Below are 15,921 nucleotides of genomic sequence, written 5' to 3' on the forward strand. Positions count from 1 at the left end.
TAGACTAGAGCATCATTAAAACAAATGAGCCCTATTAATAAAAATCACTCTCTCTGTGCATTAACCTCTGCGGAGAGTTTATTACCACACACAGCAATAGAACCTTTTCCAAAAAATATATGTGTTTTTTTATCGAATCTTCTTTTAAGAAATCTTTTATTTCCTAAAATTCTTTCATTCTCAATCAAAATGAGTATGGCATATGTTCGACTTGGACTAGGAAAAAAATTCACAATAGATTTGGTGATGTCTGTCTTGTCCATACCTACTGACCTAACTCATGAAACCGCCTAGTGAGTTTATAGTGTCGTCGCTCTTTGTATTGTAATCAGTGACAATAAATAAAATTCTCTAGACATTCTATGGGATAGGATGGGATACATACATGGTCTTAAGGAATAATGAATTGTAGACGTTTTAACCAAAAATTGTAGACAATTGGCGCCATTGCCCTGAAATTACTTTCTTTACGAAATACTGAAAAAGAAGATTCTGCCACTGTATTGCTTCCATAGATAAGGGTGGTCTTTCAATGAAGTTAATGGTTATTGCAAATATACAAATTACTCTGAATACTTATATTTACTACACTCAACAAAAAAAGGGAACTCAGTTCAAAAGAAAATTTAGGCTAATTTTAGAAATTGTTAACTAAACTACAGTGTGGCTAATAGAATTGCAATCAACGTCAGGTTTTTGCCATTTCTAAACCACGGACATCTGACGGGTATTGTTTACAAGCTTACAAAAGGATCTATCGCGTTCAGAAATATTATTTTAAAGCGTCATTGCTTTGATTTCTACTTGGCTGGAAATAAATTTGTTTCTCATACTGGGCTGGGCTTTAAAAAGATACTAACAGTGTTACACGGCGTCCAAAAAAAATCAGTTAAAACACCATAAATGGTCCGAAAAGTGAAGACCAGATTTATTTGAAATCCCTGCCACAGTCGTAGAAAACTTGCTTGTGAGCTGAACACATCGCGAGAATGGATGCAACATATATTGAAAAATTACCATGAAGTTCCAAAAAGGGCAAGATCACAAGAAAAAGATAGACGGGAAAGATTCAAGGAGTTCCTTTGCTTTCCCGAAAGTGGCCAGTTGCCGAATATTGTATTCTCCGATGAGAACCCATTCCAAATTGAACATTTTGTGAACAAACAAAATAATCGGGTTTACTATCCAGAGGGGTCAGCCTAAAATGTATACCTTCTTTTGGCCACCAGAATTCAAGAACCGTCGACGGTAATGATATGGGCTGTCGTAACGGTTTTGGGTCATTCTACGCTCGTCTTCATCAACTGTGGAGCAAAACCGTGTGGGACAAATTACCACAGATCCACTTTACTGCAGCGTGTGATGCGGGATGTGACTGAAAATATGAGCGTGACTAAAATCGAGAGTGTAATTAAGTACCACTAAAATTGTAAATTAATTCAACTCTTAAGCGTTTTATGTTCCTGCACTCAAAAAAATTGAACTCTCTATTTCACTAAAGCCAATTTAATTTTAGTTCATGGAATTATTATGTTTGGAGAAAGTTTCCTTTACTCTAATAATTTTTTGTGTACGTTAGTTAAATTAACTAAAACCGGAAAAAATATACTCAAATGAAGCATAAAGATTAACTAAATTCGTGTCTAGTTCAGAATTTCTTTAAATTTGTAAATTTTACCAAAAATGCGTCCATCATGAACTTCGTATGTCACTAAAGACATTCTTGCAATTTTTAACTCCAAGTTTTTCTTTCAAACTACAAAATTTTCTTTAACAAGTGAAAAAACTTAGTTATGTCTAATAAATGTTCTTGAATTTGTCGAAAAATATTTACTTATACTCTAAACCACATAGTGGTCAGGGTATAATAAGTTTGATCGGCCAAAAAATGTGCCTACCAGAAATATTGATTTTAAACCCCATAAAATATATACCGATCGACTCAGAATCACCCCCTGAGTCGATCTAGCGCTTGGTGTCCGTCCGTCCGTCTGTCCATGTATTTGTTGTTCACAGGATTCCGGTTGCAATTATTTTGGATGAAATTTGGTACAGGGTGTTTGTTGAGCAAGGACATTGAATTTGGAAGAAATCGGATCAAATTTAGATATAGCTCCCATATATATGTATCGCCCGATTTTGTCAAATGGAGTCACGTTGCACTTTTTTACAAACCGATCGTCATCAAATTTTGCACATAGTAAACTTTTTCATCACCCTTTAAGTCTGCAAAATTTCATAGAAATCGGTTCAGATTTAGATATAGCCCCCATATATAAAGGGTGATACGGTCAAAATTTGGTCAATATAAACGTATTTCCTTCAATTTTGCATTTAAAAAACCTGAACACCCCTCATTTTGAAGGTGTGTGTGTAGAATGTTGCTCCTATTTTGATTTTGGAATTCACTCTTCAGTTGTCAAAATGCCGTCCAATCAAGAAGAGCAGCGTATCAAAATTTTGCTCGTGCATCACGAAAATCCGAGCTACTCGCACGCAAAGCTGGCAAAATCGCTAAAAGTTGCCAAATCAACCGTTACAAATGTAATTAAAGTGTTTGGGGAACGTTTGTCGGAAGTCTGGATCGGGGGGAAATCTGGATCGGGGGGAAATCGAAAACCGGAAGCCGCTGAGACGACAAAGAGAGTTGCCGGTAGTTTCAAGCGAAACCCTAACCTCTCTCTCCGAGATGCCGCAAATAAGCTGGGTGTATCGTCTACAATCGTGCATTGAGCCAAAAAACGAGCCGGACTATCGACTTACAAGAAGGTAGTGACTCCAAATCGCGATGATAAACAAAATACGACGGCCAAAGCGCGATCCCGGAGGCTGTACACGACGATGCTGACGAAGTTTGACTGCGTGGTAATGGACGACGAAACTTACGTCAAAGCCGAATACAAGCAGCTTCCGGGACAGGAGTTTTATACCGCAAAAGGAAGGGGAAAGGTAGCAGATATTTTCAAGCACATAAAACTGTCAAAGTTCGCAAAGAAATATCTGGTTTGGCAAGCCATCTGTACCTGTGGCTTGAAAAGCAGCATTTTCATAGCTTCCGGGACTGTCAATCAAGAAATTTACGTGAAAGAGTGTTTGAATAAACGTCTGCTGCCTTTCCTGAAGAAACACGGTTGTTCCGTACTGTTTTGGCCGGATTTTGCATCTTGCCATTACGGTAAAAAGGCCATGGAGTGGTACGCCGCCAACAACGTGCAGGTGGTTCCCAAGGACAAGAACCCTCCCAACACGCCAGAGCTCCGCCCAATTGAGAAATACTGGGCTATTGTCAAGCGTAACCTAAAGAAGACCAAAAAAACTGCTAAGGACGAGCAGCAGTTCAAGGCAAACTGGCTTTCTGCGGCGAAGAAGGTGGACAAGGTGGCTGTACAAAATCTGATGACAGGTGTCAAGCGTGAAGCCCGGCAATTCAGATTTGGAAAAGCGAAAACCTAACTGAATATTTATCCTGAATTTTATACTAATTGAACTTGAAAAAGAAATTTAATTTGATTTTTTAAATAAACGATTTCACCGATTTACACGCGTTTTCCCTTGACCAAATTTTGATCGTATCACCCTTTATGTATCGCCCGATTTTCCCAAATTTGGCCATAAAAACCTTATTTATTAAGCGATCTTACTCAAACTTGGCTTACTCTAATCTTTTATGGTACTGACAATATGTGCCAAAAATAATCGAATTGGGTTCAGATTTAGATATAGCTCCCATATATATGTATCGTCCGATTTTGCCAAATTTGGCCGTAAAACCCTTATTTATCAACCGATAGTACTCAAAGTTGCCTTAATATAATCTTCTATACCTCTAACTGTATGTGCGCAATTTCATCGAAATCGGTTCAGATTTAGATATAACTCCTATATATATGTATTGCCCGATCAACCGATCGTACTCAAAGTTGGCTAAATGTAATCTTCTATAGCTCTAACTGTATGTGCGAAATTTCATCGAAATCGATTCAGGTTTAGATATAGCTCCTATATATATGTATCGCCCTATTTTGCCAAATTTGGCTGTAAAACCCTTATGTATCAACCGATCGTACTCAAAGTTGGCTAAATGTAATCTTCTATAGCTCTAACTGTATGTGCAAAATTTCATCGAAATCGGTTCAAATTTAGATATAGCTCCCATATATATGTATCGCCCGATTTTGAAAAATTTGCCCCTAATAACCTTATTTTTGACCATAGGGGCCTCATTTATTAACTGATCATACTCAAATTTTATACAAAGTGACCTTCTGTGGTATCAATCATACGTACAAAATATTATACAAATTGGTTCAGATTTAGATATAGGTCCCATAATATGTATCGCTCGATTTTGTAATATTTGGCCATAATACTCTTATTTATTAATCTATGTTATTCAAATTTCAAATTTTGATCGTATTTTGACTTACATGTAGCTCTTACATAAATCCATTGCCCTATTTGCAGAAATTTGGATTTATTACCCACAACTAATTGACCGATTTCCTCTTTTTTTGATAATGGACTCAATATTAGTGGCATACTAACTTTTTTGGTGCAAAATAAACTATAGCTTCTAATATTAGACATTTCTGCTCAGATTGTGACAAGACACCCATAAACATGTACCCCCCTTTATGTTCTCCAAAATCTATACCAATGATACCCCAAAAATGCTTATGTTTACTAATTCAGTAGGGATGGTTTAGAGTATGATATAGTCGGCCCCGCCCGACTTTCTACTTTACCCACTTGTTATGACATCGGCGTGATGCCAACGTTTGTAATACTGTTTAGTTAAAATTTTCTACAAATATTCAAAATTTTCTAAAATTAACCGAAAGTTTTCTTCCTGGTGGGTTCACTGTTTTTTCAGTGTGAGTATTATTATTTTCGTGAGCGTATTTGTCCGAAATTCGTTACTCATAATATCTCAAACCACATACTGATGAAAACCATTGCACGGGATTAGGCCAAAATATTGAACATTTTGCAGTTTGCAATTCGTACAATAAAAAAACATTTTCACACAATTAAAATATGAACACTTCCCATTCCTTAAGCTATCCTGCAGATATTTGGTTAAAAATTTTGAGAAAAAACACAGTCTAATTTAATAGATTTTTATTTAAGTAGTAATTGAACATTGTTGTGTATAAACGTGATTTTTTTCTTGGAGTTGGGGGGTTTTTAGAATTTCCATAAATCATTTACCACAACCACAATATTACACAAAACGATCGATTACTATCGTCACACTTACATGTCAATAAAACTGCCAAACCATTCCTACAATAATACAACCACTTTAGATGTGCGCAGACTCAAACGATTTAGAAGCCTAAACGCTGATTGATTTTCCAACAACACTCAAATTTATATTTAAAAGTAAAACCCACATTCTCATATGTTTACAATGCCACTTTGATTACGAAAAGTGCTAATTGATGATTTTAAAGTGACGACGTGGCGGTGCATACCCCCATTGTTTTCAAAACAAGATTTTCACACTTTAAGGTTCGAAAAATATTCTTCAACAAAGATACATTAGGGCAATAAACCTATAAAGGAACTAATGGACGAAAACATACTCTCACATCACATAAGGGTTGAAAATCTATACAGTTTTCCAGGGAAAACAATTTACTAAAAATATTTGAAAAAATTCAAGAAATTCCAAAACTAGTTTATTTTACTCATACAGGATTTTACTGTATTTGCCTCTAACTTTAATTTTTCATGCTCCATTTATTTGAGGGTTTTGTTATTTTTTATTTTTTTATTTTTTGTTTCAGTAGTCCTTGTAATGCAATTCGCTATGGTAAAGATTCCGCAATGTTCCATTAAAGATAATATTCTAAAATGAATTATTGCAATATTGTCTAGACTGTAACGCTATTTATGATTATACCCTTCACAACTACTGTGGTACAGGGTATAATAAGTTTGTGCATTTGTATGTAACGCCAAGAAATAGTGGTCATAGACCCATCTTTTAGTATACCGATCGGCTTAGAATTAAATTCTGAGTCGAATTAGCGATGTCCGTCCGTCTGTCTGTCCGTCCGTCTGTCTGTATATGTAATTTTGTGCACAAAGTACAGCTCGCAATTTAAGTCCGATCGTCCTCAAATTTGGCAGAGGGCCGTTTCTTGGGACAGAGACAATCGCTATTGGTTTTGGAAAAAATCGGTTCAGATTTAGATATAGCTGCCATATATATTTATCCCCGATGTGGTCATAGTTAGCGTGTTTGTCAACCGATTTTCTTGAAATACCGTACACCCAGAAGCCAGATTTTTGGCCTAATTTGGTTGAAATTTTGCACTAGGAGTACAATTAGTAGTATAGTCAAGTGTGCAAAATTTGATTGAAATCGGTTCAGATTTAGATATAGCTCCCATATATATCTTTCGCCCGATATGGACTTATATGGGCCCAGAAGCCAGAGTTTTGGCCCAATTTGGTTGAAATTTTGCACTAGGAGTACAATTAGTAATATAGTCATGTGTGCAAAATTTGATTGAAATCGGTTCAGATTTAGATATAGCTCCCATATATATGTTTTTCTGATTTCGCTAAAAATGGTCAAAATACCAACATTTTCCTTGTTAAATCGCCACTGCTTAGTCGACAAATTGTAAAAATGACTCTAATTTTCCTAAACTTTACTAAAATTGTGTTCCACCCTAGTGCGTTAGCCGACTTAAATTTTGAGTCTATAGGTTTTGTAAAAGTCAATCAAATTCTGTCCAAATCGAATGATATTTAAATGTATGTATTTGGGACAAACCTTTAGATATAGGATCTGATATGGTATCGAAAATTTAGATCTACAAAGTGGTGCAGGTTATAATATAGTCGGCTCCGCCCGACTTTAGACTTTCCTTACTTGTTTTTTTTTTTTTTCTATAAGATATCCTAGAGTTTTCTTAAGACAACAATAATGACATGTTAGAAGAGAACCTAGGGATAGGTATGCAATTGTTGATATAAGAAAAGTAAAAGTATTGGCCATGTGAAAATGTGGCTACTTTAAACCTTCCTGTAGATTATTGCAAACAATCGGGTGCCTATGGCCAAAGATTATAGAAGAGGAAGATGGGAGATTGGCTACTGAGCACATCAAACCATTTACCACATTAGTTTAATACTCGAACCAAACGCGTATACGACAAGTATTGACATAGCATTAAAATGCAAAAACAAATTAAGAGCACGAAATAAATTTCCATAAAGGGGAAAATGTAATTTTTTTTGTTGTTGCCTAAAATTTAACATTGTTTCATTAAGAAAATTAAATTTTTTCATTTAAAAAATAAAAACAACTAAAAGATTACAAACATGTATTAAACTAATCTGGTAAATGCAACATTTGGTATGACGCCAATCTCCCATCTTCCTCAAATCTATAATATTTGCCTATGGCTTACCACCTCTTTAACTAAGAGATTTCTTATTATATTAATGTTATGAACCGTATCAATTTCTCCTTGCATCAGTCCCATCCCATGGTTGATTGTTATATTATCTGTAAAATTCAAACCTATGACAGCGCCTCCCGTGGAGAATAGTGGCAAAACTCAACGAAAGAATTATAACGACTGAGCACTGAAATAAAATTACCCAACACTAGATGGCGTCCATTTGTTTAGAACTTTCTTCATGTTCCGTTCATCATACTACCAAATCGTAAGAATTTGATTTTTATACCCACCAACATAGAATTATGATGGGGGTATAATAAGTTTACCATTCCGTTTGCAACATATCGAAATATCGATTTCCGACTATATAAAGTATATATATTCATGATCAGGGAGAAATTGTAAGATGATATAAGCATGTCATGGCTACAGCCTTCAATAATAGAGCTATCATCCTTAAATTACGCATAGTCTTTTGTCTGCACACAGGCTAAGTTCGAAAATGGGCTACATAGGTCCAGGTTTTGATATAGCTCCCATATAAACCAATCCCCGATTTGGGGTCTTGGGCTTCTAAAAACCGTATTTTCTATACGATTTGCCTGGAAATCCAGTGGTATTTTAAGACCACAAATAGGTGTGCCGGAAATGGTGCCTATCGGTCCATATTTTGGTATAGCCCCCCATATAGACCGATCTCCTAATTCTACTTCTTGAGCTTCTAGAATCCGTAGGTTTTTATACAATTTGCCTGAAATTCGAAATCTAGAATTGTTGTAGGAGCACAAATAGGTATGCCAAAAATGGTATGTAATGGTATGTTTTGGTATAGCCCCCATATAGACCGATCTCCCGATTTTACTTCTTGAGCTTCTAGAAATCGTAGTTTTTATCCACTTTGCCTGAAATTTGGCTCCAAAACCAAATTTCAACCGGATCGGATGAAATTTGCTTCTTTTAGAGGCTCCGAAAGCCAAATCTGGGGATCGGTTTATATGGGGGCTATATATAATTATGGACCGATATGGACCAATTTTTGCATGGTTGTTAGATACCATATACTAACACCTTGTACCAAATTTCAGCCGTATCGGATGCAAATTGTTTCTCTTAGAGGCTCTGCAAGCCAAATCGGGGGATCGGTGTATATGAGGGGCTATATATAATTATGGGCCGATGTGGAACAATTTTTGCATGGTTGTTAGAGACCATATACTAACACCATGTACCAAATTTCAGCCGGAGCGGATGAAATTTGATTCTCTTAGAGGCCTCGCAAGCCAAATTTGGGGGCCATTTATACACTGAAAAAAAAGCATACTCGGTCCCAAAATTTTTTTCTTTACTTTAAAAAATTTGGTATTGATTCCGAGCCAAAGAAGCGGAGAATACAAGTAAGGATACTTTTAAGACACAATTCTCTTTTAAATTTAGGTTTTGTGTACTTGCTTCTAGGGAGCAAATTTTAATTTTTCGCTTTCTCAGCTTTTTTTCTTCATATGCTATCAAAGTCCTTTAAAAACGAGTTAACAGCAACTTAATTTTCCAAATTAGGACTCGACTTCCAGTAGAAATTATGCTATGTTTGAAGTAAAAAACTTCTTTAAAATAAAGTTTTGAAAAACATGTCCTATATTTGAACGATTTTTTGCTTTGTAGTCAAGATGCAAAAAGACAACAAATTTATACACAATTTCATTAAATTTAAAGAATTTTTCTGAATTATTAAAGTCAAGTTGACCTTAGCCTATAATTTTTTTCTTTCATGTTAAGATACCCATTTTTAAATCAAATCACTTAATTATAAGGACAATACGACTTCATTGAAAAGTTTATCGACTTTTGGACAAGGAAAATAACTTTATTTTAGAGAAATGCGTCTTCTATGCTAAGCAAAATTTGTATTCGTATTTTAAAGACATGAAATCTTTAACCTCACGACAATATTTTTTCAGTGCTATACGTAATAGTGGACCGATATGGCCCATTTGCAATACCACCCGACCTACATCAACAACAACTACTTGTGCCAAGTTTCAAGTCGATAGCTTGTTTCGTTCGGAAGTTAGCGTGATTTCAACAGACGAACGGACGGACATGCTCAGATCGACTCAGAATTTTACCACGACCCAGAATATATATACTTTATGGGGTCTTAGATCAATATTTCGATGTGTTACAAACGGAATACAAACTCATAGAAATTTTGTGTAACTAACAACTTTGAAAATACTGTCAAAAATTTCCACATAATTTAATAAACAAAAAATAAAAGCCCAACAAAAAATGGGGGCATCTAATTCATTGCCTCAAACAGTTCGTATAGAGAATCCCAAAATAATTGTTCCCATAGAAATCACACCATCTGTTGTGACCAGATTGGAATCAGCACAGAGTCAGCAAAAAGAATCCATAGAAGTCACGGACCCAAAAGAGAGTCCTAGAGCAAATGACAAAGAAGATTCTCAAGAGACAAAAGTTTTCAATAACCCAGAAAATCCCACGAAATCACATAACACACATAAATTCTATCGAAAAAAACAAGAATGGATCGAAAATCAACCGGAAGACTTTCGCAACAAATGCACAGAGAATGAAGAATATCAATTCGATAGAACACTGGAAATGTTAGAAAGTATTCTCGGCAAGCCAGTTGCTTGGATGACGGAAAATGAGAGAGAAATCCAAAATTTGCGAAAGGATCTCATTAAATGTTATCGAGAAAATTCAGGACGCACATTGCATTGTGCAGAGATGGCTAAAAACTATAGCGAATTTATTTTCAAAATGCAATACCAAAGAATTTTAAAAAATTCAGAATCCAATGATAGGGAGGAGACTATGCAATCCGCATCACAACCACCACCTCCTTATGAACATTTTCCACCCTATTTATGAATTATGACTTTTTTGTGTTCATTGTTTTATTCTTTGTAGACTTCGGAAAGATTTTTGTTAATAAATATATGATGATTGCGTGCATTGGATATTAAAAAAAAAGTATGATAAGGATTTACTTTTCTACACCAGAGAGTATTAAGTAAAGAAGAGAACGAAGCTGTCAAGCGAAACTGCGACAGTAGGTGGCAGTCATGAGGACATTTATCTAATGTCATGCCGTTTTTGTCGGCGCTTCTCTCAAATATCATACAGTTTGCGTCAGCGTCACCCAGTTCAGTTCTCTGCCGGCCTTATGAAACGTAAGAAAAATAGGATTTAGAACCTACCTTGTAGTAACTAATGTTCTTTTATATAAATCTTTTCATTCTATTAAATTTTTTTGGCAGACAATTTGAAATTATAACTGCCGATGCCTTAATAAAGAATTTATCAAAACAGCGCTTCGACCGCAACGTCGGTTATACCAAACTGCAGACATTGTGCGACATCTATACGGCTGACATTTGATGTTTTGTAGAAGAGAAATTTTCGTCCTCTTGTTTTCTTAATACTCTCTGTCTACACGGACAAAAGTGTCAAGTGTCAAAGCAAATTTAACTCTATTTTAGTTCATGAATATTCGTGTCTGTTATGGTACACACATGCAATGATTTTGAGAGGTGTCACACTTAAGAGGTGTTCTGGACTACACACCGACTACACTATACACGAACATTTTTTCTGTGTGAGCTAAGTGTACAGCTATCGTATACAAAGTTAGAGGATTTTTAACACAAATAATTAACAGAATCTGAAATTTTAATGTGTTTTATATTTTTATATTTTATTAAGCAAAATCACTTGCATTTTACACAAAATACGATTTAAGAAAACATCTAAAATTTTATGCAAAATTCCTTCCGACTGGTGTATATGTTTACGAATTGTTTTTACTTTTTATTCCATTCTACTGCAATTTCATCAAATAAAATGCGTTGCAGATAAAATCTAATGTCTTAATTTTTTGATCAGAAGTCCGCGTTCTCACGTGTGAATCAGAACCACTAACGTTTTGTGAGGTGTGAAGAATGTGTGTAGTGTGGTGTACAGCAGGGCTGTGGAGCCGGAGTCGGAGTCTTGGAGTCGGAGTCTGAAGATTTTGCTGGAGTCGGAGTCGTAAAAATTTTGCTCGTCTCCGACTCCGGCTAAACCAAATTTTTTAAAACACTTCACATTTTTGTAACTGAGCAAGTTTTTACGCAAATTAGTTTCCATTGCGTTATTCATTCGATCAATGTACAGCATGATTATAAGTGAAAATCAACTTCCAATTACGGCTATCTTTTTATGTTGCCTAGAATGTTAGACTAGCAGATAGGTAGGGTTTAATGCCCACAATAATTTAATTGAAATATTTCGCACAATCAAGATGATTTTTTTTTTAATTTTATTTTAAGGCCATATGTTATACATATTCCACACATGTCAGACAGAAAATTTTTTCAAAGTTGTTTTTTTTTCTATAGAAAGTTGTGTCAAAATGTTATTTCTATTGATAATTTTATTTCTATAAAAATTTAAGCCAAAATTTTATTTCTATAGAAAATTTTGCCAAAATTTTATAGTAATAGATTTTTTATTAGAAAATTTGGTCAAAATTTTATTTCTATAGAAAATTTTGGCAAAATTTTATAGTAATAGATTTTTTTATTAGAAAATTTGGTCACAATTTTATTTCTATACAAAATGTTGTCAAAATTTTATTTCTATAGAAAATTTAGTCAAAATTTTGTTTCTGTAGAATATTTTACAGAATTTTATTTACTACACAAAAATTTTTCTAAAATTGTATTTTTATTGATAATTTTTTCAAAATTTTATTTCTATAAGAAAAAATTGTCAAATTTTATTTCTATAGCAAATTTTCTCAATTTTTTTTCTTGCTCACTGATATTCACTGCTATAAAAAAATGTATTCAAAATTTTATTACTATAGAAATATTTTTTTCTATATAAAATTTAGTAAAAATTTTATTTCTATAAAAAATTTAGTCAAAATTTTGTTTCTATAGAATATTGCAAAATTTTGTTTGCTACACAATTTTTTTAAATTGTATTTCTATTGATAATTTTTTCAAACTTTTATTTCTATAAACAATTTTGCCAAATTTTATTCCTATAAAAATTTTATTTAAAATTTTATTTCTATTAAAAATTTAGTCAAAATTTTGTTTCTATAGAATATTTTGCAAAATTTTGTTTGTTACACAATTTTTTTTTAAATTGTATTTTTATTGATATTTTTTTCAAACTTTTATTTCTATAAAAAATTTTGCCAAATTTTATGTCTATAAAAATTTTATTCAAAATTTTATTTCTATATATTTGGTCAAAATTTGATTTCTATAGAAAATTTTGGCAAAATTTTATTTCTATAGAAAATTTAGTCAAAATTTTGTTTCTGTAGAAATTTTTGCAAAATTTTATTTCTATATAAAATTTTGCAAAATTTTATTTACTAGACAAAAATTTTTCCAAAATTGTATGCTCACTGATACTCACTGTCGAAAGTCGAAAACTTGTAAAAATGACTCAAATTTTCAAAATTTTCAATAAAGAAATCATAAATGCATTTTTGCGAAATTGTCTAAATAATTATAAATATTTCCCAAATATTGCCCGAGATTGTGTAGAAGTCTGATTTGAGATTTTATCAAAATGTAGATCTAAATACAAAGTTGTGCAGAGTACACGCTCACAAAAAATCGCTTCTGTAACATATACTCCCAAACATATTTTGCTTCAAGCATATACATTTTTGGGTATTGCCCAAACATTTATATGTTTGATCTCTTCCAATATATAATATGTTTGAAAGCATATTGGTCTAAACAATATATGTTTGGGTAGTCTAAGTTCCAAACATTTTGTATTTTTGCATCCAAATTCAATAATGTTGTCTTCCAAAAAACAATATGTTATTATGTGAACATATAATATGTTTGGAAGCATTTTGCACCCAAAAATATTATATGCTTAAAAAAATTCTCCCAAACAATATTGTGCTCAAAATTTTATTTATTTATTTATATATTTACAATCATAACGAATTATGAAAATAAACAGGTAATATAGGTGCTAACAACATAGGTTTTCGACCTGAATGCTCAAAATTTTTGCCCAATTGTATATTCCCCGACATTTTTCTCACTTCCACGAGATTTTTTAGTTCTTAGCACCTTTTTCTGTAATACAAACATTGTAGAAGAAATTATTCAATTGTATGATTTTTTTTATTTTAATTTTACCTTTTGCCGGACGGGGATTCGAACAGCGGACCACACAGTTTGTAAGGATCAAAGAAGTAGCTGATCAATTGCCCAAGGAAAAATAAAATGTTAATTTTTTAATAACAAGCAACAACCACCAACTTAATTCAATATCGCTCCCTGTTAAATAGCGCTCCAAGCTACTAAACACATATATGTTTATAGGCTATTTCTAAATTAATATATGTTTGCATCCAAGCATATTATATTTACAAACATTTTATGTCCCAAACATAATATGTTCTAACATATTAACATATATGTCCCAAACATGTTATGCTAGTTTATGAACATTATATGCTTGCACTCAAAAATATTGTGTTTAAAAATTTGTGTTCCAAACATATAATGTTTGTAGCCAAACATATGAAAAACAGCCTTTTTTATCCGTGTATATTATAATCGGCCCGCCCGACTTTAGACTTGCCTTGCATTTTTATTTTTTGTGAAAATTGTGTTACGTCCCATAACGTTAGATTTAAATTTTAAGTACATAGATTTTGTAGAAGTATATACAAATCGATTCAGATTCAAATTCATGCATATGGGAATATAAACCTTTATATAGCTCACAACAAATTTAAAGGATTTGAGATAGTATCAATAATTTTGGTCCACAAATACATTTACTGTTGGTATCTTCTCATATTATGATGGGTATTTATATCATTATTTTATTTATTAAACATTGCCCTAAATTGGAGATATAAAATTCAATTGGCATCTAATGTGAAATTAAGACCTTTATTTGCACACATAAATAAATACGATACTTTATATCGATCCACTTACGGTACCCCCACAATAGAACTACAAATTAGTGGTATTAAAATGAGATTTAGTTATATTACCCGGAGTCGACACCGGAGTCGGAGTCGAGCTGATGAAAAATGCTGGAGTCGGAGTCGAGCAAAATTGGCTCGACTCCACAGCCTGGTGTACAGTGTGGTGAGACCCAGTAACCGAGTAATCGGTTCTAGCCAACCGATTACTTTGAAATCTATAGCGCTGGAAAGGTTCTGATGTACTGTGTTCGACATATCCGTTCCAGATATACAGGATAAAACGTGCTTTCTTGATGATGTCTGCACTAGAACCGGTTTATATCTATATACGGTGTAAAAAAAAATCTTTTTATAAGCGGCGATTTTTATTGATTTATATCCTGGTATTGTTAAAAATTCGAAAAATTCGTCTGCAGCGCTTTCTACATCGAAATTCTTCTCAGAACCGGAGATATTAACAGACTTATATTCATATTCAATTTAAAAAGAAAAGTGACATGAAGTCATCCCGAAAATAAATTTCGTATAAATTTGTTAAAAAATTCTACTTTTCACGGATACAAATTTGGGAGCCATCGTGACATCCCCGCCTTGCATATACAGGGTCGTGTACACAAACATTGTTTTCCTGATTCAATCACGAAATTAATTGATCCAATTAATTTTTTAATTGAAATATCTTCAATCACAGAAATGATAGTATCAATTAAAAAATTAATTGAAAGTCAATTAAAAAATTAATTGAATGTCAATTAAAGAATTAATTGATACTAAAATTTTCGTGAATTTTTTTTTCTGTGTGGGCTCAAACCCAGTTTCGACCAAACACCAAAAAGGTTTTCAACGGTGGATTATTCCTTCTCAGTAACGCTGGTGGTTTCACGGCAATGTGGAACGCCGTTCAGATTTGACTATAAAAAGGAGGTCCCTTGTGGGAGAGGAATTCACCGATTAGGTTCATAGAATTTGGTTTTTATAGAATTTGTTTTCATAATTTGCTTTTATACAAAAGTTGTTGCAAAATTTGTTGTTGTAGAACATTGTTTATTTTTTTGTAATGTAAAATTTAGGAACAGTTTTTCGAATATATTTGGAAAATATAGATTCGTATTGCTTTTTAAATAAAATTAAAGTTTCAGACTCGTATGAAGAATATTTAAGTAATGTTACTCATACGCAAGGTCTTCCGAAGTGTATTATATCAAACATAAACTCTTTGCATTTAACACATTCGCATGTGATCCCTCACATTCATAATAAATAACAGTCGCATCAAAGACATCAATGACTCTCAAACCATTCAAAACTATCCTCTCATTTACAACAATGACTCTATAACCATCATTCTTAAAAAAAAAAGCTTTCCTAATTCTATTTGATGGATAAGCTTTTTAGAGCTTAACATTTTGTTTCTTGTTTTTTCAAGTTCAATGTATTCTATTGTTATTATGGCTTTTAGTGCGAATTTGCCTGTCATACAAAAACGCGGGCTGTGTTTGGTTC

General features: G+C 33.2%; 1 protein-coding gene across 1 annotated transcript; it reads left to right on the top strand.

Moving 5' to 3' along the window:
• The first annotated feature begins 9,619 nt into the window (after window positions 1-9,619).
• Window positions 9,620-10,424, top strand: LOC142229570 (uncharacterized). Its single transcript, XM_075300135.1, has one exon. It carries the CDS (start codon window positions 9,711-9,713, stop codon window positions 10,320-10,322), a length of 612 nt encoding a protein of 203 aa, XP_075156250.1. The 5' UTR covers window positions 9,620-9,710; the 3' UTR covers window positions 10,323-10,424.
• Window positions 10,425-15,921: the final 5,497 nt, after the last annotated feature.

The sequence above is a fragment of the Haematobia irritans genome, chromosome 3 (genome assembly GCF_050003625.1).
Source record: "Haematobia irritans isolate KBUSLIRL chromosome 3, ASM5000362v1, whole genome shotgun sequence".
Taxonomy (NCBI): domain Eukaryota; kingdom Metazoa; phylum Arthropoda; class Insecta; order Diptera; family Muscidae; genus Haematobia; species Haematobia irritans.